Below are 16,311 nucleotides of genomic sequence, written 5' to 3'. Positions count from 1 at the left end.
CACATACCGTTTATTATATGTAGGTTGTAAATATTGTTTAAATCTTTAATTGGTTGTTTTGTTTACTTTGTTTAGTTTTGTATTCTTTATACACCTTTGCTTTATCTACTTGTTTGTGTTTGTCCTTTTTGCTCACCGGCCTTTTAACGCAACACCGACACAAAGATAAAAGACCTCTCGATTTTTGTAGCCACAGCTAATATAAAATTAGCTGGTCATTACACAGTAAAACCGACGCCATCTTTTCTATGTATTGACGGGTCTCCAGAGCCGTCGTTCAGTTGTGGTCATGGGCGTTTCCAACACACGCTGTAGCGGTAAACCAGTCATAAATCACCGCGCCATCTGACCAATCACAGCAGTGAGGGCTCACAGAAAGGAGGGGTTTAGACAGACTGAATCTTCAAACTGCTTTACATGAGTCGTTTACAAATCATTTAGAAATGGGATAAAATTAAATTTATTTTGGGAAAAAAATTGGCATACATGTAACCTGTTTTAAGAGACTCATTTAGCAATATTAGCAACCTTTAAAATGGCATAATAGGACCTCTTTAAAGATCCAGAGTCTCTCTCTGTTTGAAAGCAGTGATTCTGTTAGTGTGTGTGTGTGTGTGTGTGTGTGTGTGTGTTGTAGGGTTTCTTCTCTGGTTCACAGTTAAATTGAATTTTTAGCGATTCGGGTTAATTTGTTTAAACTGAAATAAAGTTTATAGCGTACACTTTCTATGCTATCTGTCCACCGTATAGCACGATTCAGTGTATCTTACCGATCCTGTTTATCCAGCGGCCATCGATGATAATACAAAATCGGGGATTTTCCAAAAATGAGCAAAGTAATGTGAGATCTGGACAAATATTTAAACTTTAAAATACATGACCAAGACAACAGTTCTTTATAAAGAAGCAAGAATTTATTGAACTAGTCTATGTTACACGCAACTACGCTATTTAATCACACACATACACAAACAAACACACACACACACACACACACACACACTTAAACAGTTTAGAGGGTGAAGGTTAATAGAGTTCTTCTAGTACTGTTTACTAGAACTGTAAATTCACAAGAGCAGAGCCTTGGGTTTAATCTTACAGTTTAGTTATAAATCGAGCACCAATTTCAGGAAGGTATGAGGCTTTGTTTGTTTTACTTTATGTCATTATGTTTTGTTCTTATCCGTAGGTTCGCCTCCAGCGACTGGGTTGTGAAACTTCCCTATTCAAGGGATTTGTGCTGATTTACACTGTTTTGAGTTGATCTGCGCCGTCTGAGTTGAAGTAGAGTAACCGCTTCTTTCCTTATTTGCTGATGTCATGAACTGTCTCTTCCTCTTCCAACGGCTTACTGATTTGCGACACTTAGCTGGGGTTGGTCAAAGCCATCTGGGTTTCCTCTTTTGACCAGGTCACATGTCACGCTGTGTTACACCACCGAGAGAGAGATAACAGTAGCAGCAGGGCGTCGTTTTACTGGAAGGTGACCGATTCACTGCTCCATTTGTGTTGGCCTGTTAAACCCTACAGTGTGTGTGTGTGTGTGTGTGTGTGTGTGTGTCATTAGAAAGATTCTTTGTTAAAGAAGTGTCCCGACAGAGCAGTGTTTCCATTAGTGTGTGTGCGTTTGTGCTTACATGTATGTGGTCGGTCAGTAAAACACTGACCCATATAAACACAGTAAGGTGTTAATTCAACTCGGAATTTCAGCTGTGAGGAATAAACTGAAGTGTAAAGTCTTTACACGTGGTGTAAAGAAGCATTACAGTGTGTTTATGAAACCGGCTCATCATATACAAGATGAAGTAAATAACATCAGCCTGTACACACTCCATCGGAGCTCATTTAATTCTATGACAAACATCATTAAAATGAATCTATTTAGATTGGACAATAAATTGATACCAAAATAATAAATAAGAGTTTTAAGAGATTTCTACATAAAACACAGCAGAAACACAGCCCCAAATTGACCCCTTTTTTTTGTAAATTTAATAAAGCAGATATGATCCCGAGGTAACTCAACTTGAATACAACGCAATATGACACTTCTCAATTATTACTAAAAGTTTAATTCACCAATGGTTAATACTTTTTACTAGTTTTGGCCCAGCTCTGGCACAGATTCACATCAGATGTGCAGGACAGATGTGTACAGTATTCGGCTCTTTGTGCAAAAATAATCTGTTTCTCAGGGAACGGTGTGGTCAGTCAATGAAAGAAAATACATATATTTATACTTATGTACAGTTGCATTATTATTATCCGTTATTTTTATTATTATTTATAGCCCGACCACATCGTTACACGTGTTCTTGGGAATAGTAAACAAATGTCAATGTAAACAGTTCTCACTTTTTATTTCTTCATAAACGTTCAATGATCAATAGGTCAGATTTATAAAAGTTATTTGCTTAGAATATATGTGATTCTTCTCTAATTCTCTGTCAAGAAATCTGTCCCCACATTCTTCAGTTACTTGTCATTACAATTTTCATATTTTGTTCTTCATTCAATACCATAAATTGTGACTAATTACATGAAGAACAAACAGGTAAAGTCATGTTATACGTTTGTGTTCTTGTGCAATAGCTCAGTAGCAACAACTTTTATGTCTGGAACAAAACTGAATCCAGATCGGTTTCGGCTGCTCTCTGCAAATCTGACTTTTGACTCCTGAAACGGCTCCAACTTTCATAAAAATTTGACAAAAAAAAAAGTCTAGATTCATGAACCGAATCTGCATTGGAGCTGGGCCAAATCAGTGGACTGGATGTCACTGTTACGCGGATTTGCCAGAGAAACGTGGATCTTCGTCATCTGCTATCAGGGATACTTTTGTTGTTTATAGAGCGAGAGGTCACGCAAACATCCACATGGTTTTGCCCATTTTAATTATTATATGGATGGAAACCCCCATGGCATCCTAAACATCATTTGTGAAAATTGGGAATAATGATGTTCTAATGTAGGTGGGTTTCCACTTTGGTCATGAGCTGGTGTCGCCCTAAATTAATAAAACTGCAATATAAACAAAACAGTGGTGAGACCATCTACATATGTGGTGTTATCTACATATTCACACATCACCAGCCCACTGACTAATCTTACTAAAGCGTGCACACACCTCCTCACGTGCAGCAACTCATAAAGGGCAACATAGTTTTGGCCGTTACAAAACACACGCTCTTTATCGGCGGCGCCCGTTCGATTAACGCACTCATCTATCTGTGTAAAAAAGAGATGCAAAATTATTATTTCCGTCATTTTTTAAATAAATTTACGTACTGACTGGGCCGCCACATTGACCAGCGGCCCACCGGGAGAACGCTCTGTACGAGCACCAGTCTAGTTTACTGTCTTCACATAAAGCTCCTTGGTGTTTTTCCTGTAAAAATAACATTTAATGTTAAATAATGTCATTAAAATAGTAAAATATGTAAAATTGCTATTTTTTATTAAAGTGTTTCAAATGTTTTTCGCATTACGTATATATGTGTGTGTGTGTGTGTGTGTGTGTGTTATTTTATAGTTTTGAAATCCCCAGTATTGTTGTAGAATGTAGAAAATAAATCACTAAATATATATACTGTACACACTACCGTTTAAAAGTTTGGGGTCACTTGCAAATTTCTTTGTTTTTGTTTAGTGATTTATTTTCTACATTCTATAACAATACTGGGGATTTCAAAACTATAAAATAACACATATGGAATTAGGTAATTATGTAACAACAACAAAAACAACAGTTTGTTGTTATTTTAAGACACAGAGGTCAGCCTTTCTGTAACAGTTCTTGCGAGAACAGTATTGTAAAGTGCATTTGCAAAATCCGTCAAGCACCATAATGAAACTGTCTCTCATGAAGGCCGTCCCAGGAGGGCGAGACCAAAACCTACCTCTGCCACAGACGAGAAGTTCATTTAGAGTTATCAGCCTGAAAAATGACCAATTAACAGCCCCTCAGATTAGAGACGTTATGAAGTCTTTACAAAGCAGAAGTAGCAGAAACATCTCACCATTAACTGTTCAAAGGAGATTAATGCATTTTTTGGACGCCTTCAGCATTCCTTTACAATGTAGAAAGAAATAAAAATCAGGAACCATCATGGAGTTAGAAAGTGTTCTAAAACTTTTAAACAGTAGTGTGTATATATACAGTGGTGTGAAAAACTATTTGCCCCCTTCCTGATTTCTTATTCTTTTGCATGTTTGTCACACAAAATGTTTCTGATCATCAAACACATTAACTATTAGTCAAAGATAACACAAGTAAACACAAAATGCAGTTTTTAAATGATGGTTTTTAGTATTTAGGGAGAAAAAAAATGCAAACCTACATGGCCCTGTGTGAAAAAGTAATTGCCCCCTGAACCTAATTGGTTGGGCCACCCTTAGCAGCAATAACTGCAATCAAGCGTTTGCGATAACTTGCAACGAGTCTTTTACAGCGCTTTGGAGGAATTTTGGCCCACTCATCTTTGCAGAATTGTTGTAATTCAGCTTTATTTGAGGGTTCTCTAGCATGAACCGCCTTTTTAAGGTCATGCCACAACATCTCAATAGGATTCAGGTCAGGACTTTGACTAGGCCACTCCAAAGTCTTCATTTTGTTTTTCTTCAGCCATTCAGAGGTGGATTTGCTGGTGTGTTTTGGGTCATTGTCCTGCTGCAGCACCCAAGATCGCTTCAGCTTGAGTTGATGAACAGATGGCCGGACATTCTTCTTCAGGATTTTTTGGTAGACAGTAGAATTCATGGTTCCATCTATCACAGCAAGCCTTCCAGGTCCTGAAGCAGCAAAACAACCCCAGACCATCACACTACCAACACCATATTTTACTGTTGGTATAATGTTCTTTTTCTGAAATGCTGTGCTACTTTTACGCCAGATGTAACGGGACACGCACCTTTCAAAAAGTTAAACTTTTGTCTCGTCGGTCCACAAGGTATTTTCCCAAAAGTCTTGGCAATCATTGAGATGTTTTTTTAGGAAAATTGAGACGAGCCTTAATGTTTTTTTTTGCTTAAAAGTGGTTTGCGCCTTGGAAATCTGCCATGCAGGCCGTTTTTGCCCAGTCTCTTTCTTATGGTGGAGTCGTGAACACTGACCTTAATTGAGGCAAGTGAGGCCTGCAGTTCTTTAGATGTTGTCCTGGGGTCTTTTGTGGCCTCTCGGATGAGTTGTCTCTGCGCTCTTGGGGTAATTTTTGTCGGCCGGCCACTCCTGGGAAGGTTCACCACTGTTCCATGTTTTTTGCCATTTGTGGATAATGGCTCTCACTGTGGTTCGCTGGAGTCCCAAAGCTTTAGAAATGGCTTTATAACCTTTACCAGACTGATAGATCTCAATTACTTTTGTTCTCATTTGTTCCTGAATTTCTTTGGATCTTGGCATGATGTCTAGCTTTTGAGGTGCTTTTGGTCTACTTCTCTGTGTCAGGTAGCTCCTATTTAAGTGATTTCTTGATTGAAACAGGTGTGGCAGTAATCAGGCCTGGGGGTGACTACAGAAATTGAACTCAGGTGTGATAAACCACAGTTAAGTTATTTTTTAACAAGGGGGGCAATCACTTTTTCACACAGGGCCATGTAGATTTGGATTTTTTTTTTCTCCCTTAAAAACGTAAACCTTCATTTAAAAACTGCATTTTGTGTTTAATGATGTTATATTTGACTAATAGTTAACGGTTTTTGATGAGCAGAAACATTTAAGTGTGACAAACATGCAAAAGAAATCAGGAAAGGGGGAAATAGTTTTTCACATATAATATATATAAATTTAACATCTACTTGGAATATTTCAGGTTAGAAGCAGCTCTTACAAAATAATGTAAGCTATTCCACAATCTCAGCATAGCTGTCATGCCAAAAACCTTGAGTTATAATTCCAAACATGACTTGTTTTTTCCCTCTGACTTGTTTTTTTCCCCTTTTCCTTTGTCCCCTTAGAGACTCTGTAGTAGGTTTTCTCAGTTTTTTTCAGAATATGAAAAAAGATATCGCTGATTATCAACGCAGGAATGAATGGCGCATTGTCCAAGTGCAAGTTGATCTGGGAGCTAAACTATTTGCTTTGGGTGAAAGCGCCATCTAGCGATCATTGTGTGTCAGCAGCAGCTTCCCATTCAAAACAATAGGCGGTCAAATGACCGCTGAACCGCGTTATTAGTAGGTGACACTGGCGCGGCGCTTCTAGTGTTAAAAAAAAGTCCTGTTGGTAAGTAATCTAACATTTAATATGGTCATCCTAATTGTGTACACACTGTCTTGGACTCAGGTCTCCCACTTTGCAATAGAAAAACTGAAAGCCCATAAAACCTTAAGGGTCAGCAGAAGGCCTCCCCTTTTTACACACATCTACAATATTACTTTTTAGCAAGTAAGAATAAAAGCTACACATTCGGTTGTAAACATTCAGCTCATAGTAGTGTCAGGGGGAAGAATGTGAATGCCAACCCACGTCAAATACACAAGCCATCACCATGGACGGCTGAATAGCCAATAAAGTGTTTCACTATGTAGAAAGAAGTAGAAAGACAGCTTGCTCAACACATAGCCTATATATAAAACACACACACACACACACACACACACCTAACATAGGCTTAAACTCTGATTCCCAAAACCCAACTGAATGTCTATTCCATAACTTTGGGGCACTGTAAGATGGGCCACTCCTCCGCTCCCTGCACTGGCTTCCTGTAGCTGCCCGCATCAAATTCAAAACACTGATGCTTGCCTACAAAGCTAAAAATGGCCCAGCACCCACTTACCTCTCTGCGCTAATTACACCACGAACTGCACCACGTTCCCTCCGATCCTCCAGCACTGCTCGCCTCATCCCACCATCTCTCAGGGATCGAGGGCGGCATTCATCCAGGCTCTTTTCTGTTCTGGCACCTAGGTGGTGGAATGAACTTCCTCTAGATGTCCGTACATCAGAGACTTTGACTATCTTTAAACGACGACTCAAGACGCATCTGTTTCTCCAGTACTTGGACTAAACCCCCCCCCCCCCCCCCCCCCCAAAAAAAAATAAAAAATACTCAGATGTGTTGGACTAATGGTACTTAGTTATTAACCTAGGTAACCCAGTGTAAGTATGTATCCAATGTTGTAAACATTAAAGCACTTTTTGTAAGTCGCTCTGGATAAGAGCATCTGCCAAATGCCTAAATGTCAATGTAAGATAAATCTCTGTCTCCTGCTGTCATAATTATAATGCAAGGGATCAACAAATAGCCTGAACCTTTTGATTAAAATAAGCCTGATGAATTATAGAATATCAAGTAATTACTGAGGTACAGTGAAACAAGACTATTTAGTGGTACACAACAATAGAAGTATTTTTAAATCATTGCAAAATGTCACTGTCAGCCAAGACACTGTGAATAAGATACGGTAGGGGTGATAAGCTCATATCTTCTGGTTCTAGTAAGACTCTTTACTGACTGGAGCTTGTTTATGCAAATAAACTGGCTACAAAATGATTATTTATTACATTTAAAAATGTTTGCTAATTTAAGAGAAAATCCTAAAAAAAATCCAAATGTAATGAGTTCAGGAAAAATGGAAGGTATACAAGTACATTTGAATTGTTTGTTATAAAAGTAATTGCAAGAAAATGTGTTTGTCTAATTAAAATAAAGCATCTGTTGACAAACTGGATAAATAATTACTTTTTTATTGTTTTTCACCAAGGGTTAATTACTGTTCATCTATTTTATTTTAACTTGTGCATAAACGTCTTGATGGCTCGTGTCTCTGGATGTTCTGGAGGATGAAGGTTTCTTAGCAAAATTCACAGCTGCATAGTTCAAGACATCTTCATCATCAGCCTGATAAAGAACAAGAGACGTTTAGAAAAACGAGACTAAAGACTAAAAATAATGATTATGTTAATATTTTGTAAATAGTTATCTATTATAATTCTCTGTACATTGTGGATTGTAGGTCAGATGTGTATTTATTTAACAGAACAGAATCACAATGAATAGAAGACTGGATTACCTGATTGGTGGGAGTTTGATGGTTGCTTGATGAAGAACCTGAACAATAATACACACAAGTAAAGTTTAAATGGAGAAAGTATTCACATTTTAGAGATAACATTACAGTAGCTCTGTAAATCTAACAACAATAATAATAATAATAATAATAATAATAATAAACAGACCTTTTCTTTGATGTTTAAACAAAATTCCAACCAGAGCCACAATTACAATAACAGATATTATATTGGAGACGATTAAGACAATAATCCAATTGTAATTTGTGGAATCTATAAAAATGAAAAACTTGTATAAACATTGAGGAATTTATTATCAGGAAAATGTTTAAACTACAAAAAAGTCTGTTATAAAAATAGAAAATTATTTATTTTATTAAAACTACTTTTTCCATGACTGCTGTTTGAACCCTGGTGTGTAACAGAGTGTGTGTTCTTGTTAAGTGTTCCAGGTGTAAGACAGGGTTTCATCTCTTCACCTTTACAAATAAATTGGAAAAGCAGCAAATAAACAGAAATGATACTAAATATGAATAATGTGAAATATTCAACATTTAATCCACATGTACACATAATTCTGGTTAAAGTGTTGATCTGGAATTAGCAGGTTATCAGAGTAAAACTGTTTACCTTCAAACTGCAGACGTGTTCCAGATGTGAACTTTACTGTACTTCCCTCCACATATCCACAGAAATATTCTCCTCCATCATCTTCTCTTATTTCATTAATGTTGAAATTAAACTTTTGGTCCTTTACAGTAACACTGAAGCGGTTATCATTAAATCCCTCAAAAAATGTGAAACTCTGCCCGTACTGTCTTATAAAAACCTGAGGCACTTCTCCAAAACTCTGTCTGTACCAAGCAAAACTATTTTTGTTTTTAACCTCACTAATGTTACACTCCATAGTTACAGCTTCTCCACGGTTTACTGTTTTCACTTGAAACTCCTTGATATCAGAAGTGTTTACTGTAAAAAAAAAAAAGTGTTTCATATTCAATATTTAATGATGTTACTAAATATGGAAATGTGAAAAATTCCTATTTTACGTTAAAGTTTAAAATGTTCCTCACCAGTTGTGCAGAGACAAAGCAGAGAGTAAAGAGCCACAAAGAGTGTGATCATCGTTCCTGTTTAGACAAAGTGATAGTGAGGTAATGAACTTGTGTGTTCAGTAGAAAACCAGGTCCAGACTCACGCCTGATTGGATGTTTTGAAGCTGTGGACTGATTTGATTGGTCCATTAGCTGTAAAGAGATGTGAAGCTCACAGTGAATTCTTGTCTATTCTGATGCTGTGATGAGTCACATGACTTTACAGATATGATCTACTGGAGCTCTATCAGTCCTGTGTGCTGGAACCTCTCTGATAGAAGAAGTTTAATGAAGATTAATGCACTACGTACTGTTGATGTTTGTGTTTTATTAATGGTTGTGTTCCTGTTTTATGCAGATTATAAGACTGCTAGTTTACTTTATGGACTCCTATCCATGTTCTTACTTTTGTGTCTTCTGTTTTAAAGGGTGCCTGTATTTGTTACATCGGGGTGTCAGATTATACCTAGTAGCAAAATACAAACGCTTCATCAGTTTAATTCTTAGTCTTTATAAGTGCGTCAACAGACTTAATCTGGTCAATAAAATACTACTATCTGACAATTTCTTCTAATGCAGCACATACGCTGATAACTAGCTAGACTAAGTTTAACTCTGAAACAAATGCAAATAATTAAACATAACTGTTAACATTAATTTATAATATTTTCCAATTACAAATATCAAGCTGTACTACTTGTGAAAAAATGTTGTGGATTATCTCAGCTAGCATGTTTCAGTAAAACGTTTTTGGATTGTAATTTTTTTTTGTAGTTTATTGAACCTTTGTTGAAGAACATACTACCATGATTTAATATTCATTGTACATTCTTTTATGAAGTCTATTTAGAGGTTCTAAAGTGGACGGCATGAGTGGAGGGTTGAGGGTTCACCTTAGGTCCAAACGTTGTGTCTGTGTGTGTGGGGTTTGTTTGTTTTTTCTGTGCTTGGTGAGTTTTCTCTGGGTACCCCGGTTTCCTCCCATGGCCAGAAGACATGCAGATTAGGCTCCTTAAGGAGTCCCTGTAAACCTATACATAAGTTCTATAGAGAATAAGAGACTGAGAGAAATTAAGGTAGTAACATGTTACATATTGTGTTGTCCTAAAACTGTTCTTGTGTAATTTTAATATGCGTAATAAGTGTAATGCACAAAGGGATTTAAAATAAATGACAAAGTAATATGGCTGATTTTATTTGTTTTATTTAATAAAATACTTTTGACATCCAAACAAAATGTCATGAAAGAAAAAATAAGACAAGATTATATAAATAAAATAATTAATTAAGCTATTTATAACAACAAAATAAATGAACTAATAAACAAACATCAAACAGTTACTGTAAAGTTAACATGTCACTCTTACCATTGTGTACAGGCCAGCCTCTGTTTGTAATATTAATTAGTAGAATAAGAATAATGTTATAATACGTATGATTGTCTGATAAGGAACATTAAGTTGCAAACCATTAAGTAAATAAAACAAATCTGCTCTTTTCGTTACATCTCTGTTTGTAATAAAATAAAATGGTAAAAATATTGATTTCATATCATGAATAAGTCGCAAATAAGTTAAGACCTAATTAATGTATTGGAACGCACAGAACACCTTTTTATAGTGAATCTTTATTTGATGCTTTAAGAAAAGTATCCATAGTTAATACTGACAATGACTCCATGACAAAGAACAACACCAAAGACATTGAAAGAGATGTGTACCCTCTTCCTTTTTCGTCCCTTATATTTCCACCAACAGCTGCAGTGAAGCATTTTTGAACCTTTACTTCCTCTCACTAGGCAATAATAACCAACCCAAAATAAACCAGTTTTTTAAAGCTTCTCATGTATGTCTCATTCTGGTGAATAAAGGGAACGACACACAGCTGTTTAAGTGAGAAATGTTCAGACTGCAGCTTTCACTCATTTCACTAGTTTTTACATTTATATAACTGCACATGCTATAAAATAACAGAATGGTACAATTACTCACATAAAATACATGAATCTTTATTCTTCTTACTTTTTGTATACACTTTCATTTATGTTAAGACACATCTCCTAAAATGCTTCTTTGGGCTTTGTTCTGATCTCCTGGTTTCATTGAGTATCGAGTTTGGGGATCTTTTATAACTTACTCCAATTTGTCCAGCCGTGTTACCAACCTTTTGAAATCTTTGATCCATGTTTCTCTTAAATTTTAAAATAAAACAGTGTGTTGTTATCACTGAAAACTTTAAGGTGGACAAACTTTCTAATACATTATTGGACCTCGTTTCTAACATTGTTCTACTTTCACTCTCCTTTCTGTTAGGAAAAGTGTAATATGTTGAAGAATCTAAAGAGGTTAAAAATAAAATGAAACTGAAAATCAACTTTCTGCCTGAATTTCACTTCTTGAAAAATAAGCCACAAAATGTGGGAAAATGTTCCAGCGGACTGCAAAATGTTTGCATGTCTATATTTTCATGTTAAATTAGCCATAGTGTCTACTGATAGTAAAATAAATGCTATTAAATGAAAAACCTAAATATTTGTATATTAAGTATTTTTGTTTTAAAATAAATTGGTAAAAAGTAACCTGTTTTAAATATTTAACCTATACATTGTTGCTTAACCCTTAGGAGTCTGAGGGTGTTTTGGAGCTCTGAAGAGATTCTGACGTGTCCTGACATTTGTGTATTTTTCAGTTACTTATAAACATATAAATATCTAAAGTCTGATATCATTTTATTCAGCACAAACTGGGCTACAATAATATATGAGCAGCATGTATGTACAAGTTTGTATATTGGATAAAAAAAATGTTATGATTGATTTTTGAAAACAACAAAAAAACAACTCACTGAAATAAGACCACAAAACACATTCATGACATTTGTGCACAAGACTTTTGTGACCTGGATCTTATAATGTAGAGGTTTTACTTCAAAATGATGTGACAATCACCTTTCTTACTTATTTACAGAAAACAATACATTCATTTAAATTTTCTAAGACACTTTTTGTTTAGAAAGGCCGTATGCGAGGAGGCGTGAATGATCATGAATAATGCTGTAATTCACACCAGAGAAGACAAAGACTCGCATAATGAGCTGTATAATTACCCCTTTCAGTCAGGTGTGTGAAAAGTGTTACACAGAGGAAAGTGTTACAAGAAAATAATTAGAAGACAGAAACATATTACTTTGTTTGTAGTTTATTTAAAATAACTTAAGATTCACTTGCAAAAATTCCAGAAACAGTTCAAAATAAAAAAAAAAGTGCAAAAAGTGCAAACAACATTCATGGTAAAATGGTGCAAACCTGATGTGGTGTCCTGGTGTGAGGTGCTGGTGAAGGCAAGGGTGATGCAGACACATTCCTAAAAACAAATAAATAAATAAATAAAAAAGTTAGCCTATACTGTTCATAGTAAATGGATGTGCAATTAATAGGTATGGACGCTTAATAGGTATGAAGTGTATACATTTTGTGCCCCTCTGTGTCTGTTGATGGACAATAGACTTGACAAGTCTAGTGCATCTCAAACATTTACACCTGAGGCATTAGCAAACACCATCCACCTGACATGCTATACACACATATTTACCACACAGGTATTTGTAAATACAAGCTTAACAAAAGGCATTATGAACATTTACACCACAGAAATATTCATAAACATTCATAAATTCATTATGTCTCTTAGCTACATATTTAGCCAACTGGAACTAGCTTGTTTGTGCTAAATACCATTACCAATAGCAGTGTTATAAGCTAACCAAAACGGATCCAAATATATATTAGCAACCATAATCTAAAGCTATCCAAAATGAGGTGAAATACATTAGAACAATTATAAACATCTGTAAACTCCATAAGACATTAGCTTAGCCACCAGGAAATAACATGTTTGCTACATAAGGCAGCCTGTTAGCAGTGTTATCTACATGCTACACTAAACTATATAAATGGCATTGAAAGCCAATGTGTCACATAAGCTGACACGAGGAAAATATTTACTAATATTAGTTTAATATTATCAGAATAAGAGTTATATAAGACTTAATAACTTACCCAGTGTCATGGCAGTTTGTTTGAATGTCCTCTGCTGGATCTGTTCTCTCCTCAAAATGGCCTTGTTCGCCATCACACAGTCTTCTCCTGAGGTAAATGTAAACTCCTCCTCACTGCCCAAAATCATCTGAAGAGTTTCCTCGGCTGTGTAGCGCGTGCCATCTTCCAAACGTGCAGAAAACTCACTGAATCTGAGTGTTTTTAAGCCGGTCTGTGTGTGTTTTCGTGCCGTTGCCCGGGGGGCGTGACCTCGTATGTAGATTACCCTGTGACTGTTTTCCGTGTGATTGACGTGTGGGCGTGTCCTGCCGCGGGTCATTAGCTGATAATGAAGTGCGACAGAAATTCAGTGCCTCTCCTTGGTTTTATACGGATTACATAAACTGAGAATATTTGTCTTTTTTTTTGTCAATTATTTAAAAGTAGACCCTTTAAGCTTTCTATAGATATATTTCTCACGTTGGTCTGTGCAGTATTCGCGGAGTTTCAGTTCATTTTAGTGACGTGTTTCAAAAAGATTTTCGCAGAGACTAAGATGGCTAAAAGCGCACCCTGTTTATTTTCTTTATTTTACAAAAGCACATTGTTTTGTGGATATTGTGAGTGTACATGAAAAAAGTAGACCCTTTACAGATTCAAATGATGTACTACACTAATGTGTATGATTAATCATGACGGAGCATTTTAAACTCTTTTCACGGTTACCAGAAAAAAATGCACTTTTTCCGCCGGCGGCAAGTCAGACTCCTAAGGGTTAATAAAACTATATCGGTATTACATAAGACAACCAATGTGAAACATACTTTACTGGACAGGTTTATTTCTGTTTTTGAATACCACCCCCCCGCCATCCCTCAAAAAGAAATGATGAATTTATGAAGAAAAGACTATGAAGAATATTAATCACTCCTGTGTTAGACCTACTGGCTCAGAGTATTACAGGAAGTCATACCTTAAACCTAAAATTTATCATCTAGAATAAAACAAAATAAGTACAACTTTTCATTTATCTACTCAGTGTTCATGCTTTATAAACAGAAGATATTTGCCATTAATAGTCAGAGTCCCGCCTCTCATAATCGTCATTCTCCACATTTGATATGTTTGCTTTACTTTCATGTCACCATTTGTATCTCAAATACCACAGTCACAGAAATACAGTACTTTTTACTTAACATCTTACACCACTTGGCATGATAGACCATCTAAACATCATGACGTTCAGTAAAATCCCTGCATATGCAAGGACCTGTGCATCACAGTTTAATCAATGATCCTTCTGGGGAACTTCTTGTAGACATGTAATGTATTGTACAAGTGCTCAGTGTATTGTCACGGCAATGTTTTAACAGAAACTTTACTTCCGTAAAACCTCTGGCCACAATTTTGGCAAAATATCTACCATTACCATGTAGAAATAGTATAATGACAAAAGAGTGTGTTGGTGCATATTTAAATAGAGAAAGATAAAATAGTAACTAATTCACCATTTAAATAATACCAAACAATGCTAATAAAAACTTCATTGTTCGGCCCAAAAGACATTTCAAAAACTTAAATTGTTTGTAATGTAATTAGTCCTATTTATTACACTCTATAACACTGTATAATGGTTATTCTGAACATGTTTATGGGACAGAGGACTCAAGGCACAAGCCATGTAACTTTATCACATGGCACACAAGCATGCACACACACACACACACACACACACACACTACATACATATGAAAACACTATTTAGTCTAATCTGCATGTCCTTTGACTGTGGGAGAAAAACAGAGTAACGGAGAAAAATGGGGTACCCAGAGGAAACCCACCAAGCCCAGAGAAAACATGCAACTTCATGACAGACCCAAGGCAGGAATTAAAAAGAATATTACAAATATTAAAACATCTATATCAAACACTTAGGTATGCTAATTATAGAGAGAGAAAGGAGAGAAGAGAGAAATAGGAAGAAACATTCAGCTTCCTGAATGGTGTAAAATACTGGCTGAAAAACTCATGATTGCACTTCTCTCTTACAGTTTATCTTAGACATCTTCCCCATTCTTGTGTGACCTGCATGTGCTTTAAAAGTATGTGTTAGCTGAAATGTTCTAAATGTTCTACCCTGTCCATGGTGTACCCCGCCTTGTGCCCTAAGTCCCCTGGGATAGCTCCAGGCCTCCCGTGACCCTAAACAAGAATAAAGTGGTAAAGACGATGAATAAACAAATAAGTAAGTATATTTGTCCCAGATTTTGCACAGAAGCAAAATTACATTGGCCTTGATCTGGCCCAGGCGTTTCTAAAATCTCCAACAAACCTGGCAAACAGATTTGTCTCAGTTTATTTTTGCACAATAGGCCAAAACTGGTACAGATATGTTCTGTAGAGATTGTGTAAATTTAGGCCAGAACTGGTCCAGCTCAGACTCAGGGATCATTATCACATCTGGTCCAAATGTGGCACTTGTATAGTTGCCCAGCTCTAAACATTAAACCACTAATTTTTAAGAAATGGAAAAAGGTCATGTGGTCTGATGAGTCTATATGCACATGGAGTGATGCTCCCATCATTCATAGTGTCCACTGTACGAGCCTCTGGAGGCAGTGACTTTTCTGAAAGCACATGATTCGGCATCCTCAGAGGCGAGACATTAACTCCATTGAAATGCTTTGGGATGTGCTGGAGAAAACTTCATGGAGCTGTCTGACTCTCATCATCAATCTCAAGCCAAAACATGATTTAATAAATAAAAATAATAAAGTAAAGTTGATTTTCCACAAGTTGGTTAAAACAATACAACCCTGAATGTACCATAATCAAAGATAATAATGATCAGACTAATTATTAGACTGTACAACTTTTTTTTTTTTTTTTTTGGCCAAGCAGTGTTTACACTTTAACATGCATCAAATACAAAACTTTAACAATCATGCAAATCTTAATGTAAGCCAGGAGACCTATTGTTGATGTGTGTGTGTGTGTGTGTGTGTGTGTGTTCGTGCATGTAAGAAATCGAGAAAGATGTGTGTGTGTAAGACTAAGAGGAGGGTATGTGTGTATGTCAAAGAGAGAGCCTGTAAAACTGAGCGAAAGGTGTGTGTGTGTGTGTGTGTGGCTTTTAAAAAACTGTGTTTAAAACCCTTAGAGGTCAGCAG

The 16,311-nt window shown here is 36.2% G+C and overlaps 1 protein-coding gene across 1 annotated transcript in view; it reads right to left on the bottom strand.

Annotated features, from left to right (window-relative positions):
• Positions 1–7,675: 7,675 nt before the first annotated feature.
• LOC128514753 (uncharacterized) overlaps positions 7,676–16,311 on the bottom strand; it is a 31,280-nt gene continuing 22,644 nt past the window's right edge. The window contains exons 7-9 of the mRNA XM_053488599.1: positions 8,410–8,490; positions 8,014–8,051; positions 7,676–7,841 (exon numbers count right to left, since the gene is read on the bottom strand). Coding sequence (XP_053344574.1) covers positions 7,722–7,841; positions 8,014–8,051; positions 8,410–8,490 — 239 coding nt within the window. The 3' untranslated portion in view covers positions 7,676–7,721. The remainder of the gene's footprint in view (positions 7,842–8,013; positions 8,052–8,409; positions 8,491–16,311) is intronic.

The sequence above is a fragment of the Clarias gariepinus genome, chromosome 27 (assembly GCF_024256425.1).
Source record: "Clarias gariepinus isolate MV-2021 ecotype Netherlands chromosome 27, CGAR_prim_01v2, whole genome shotgun sequence".
NCBI classification, from domain to species: domain Eukaryota; kingdom Metazoa; phylum Chordata; class Actinopteri; order Siluriformes; family Clariidae; genus Clarias; species Clarias gariepinus.
The sequence above is the reverse complement of the archived record's forward strand: the minus strand, read 5'-3'. Positions and strand labels throughout refer to the sequence as shown.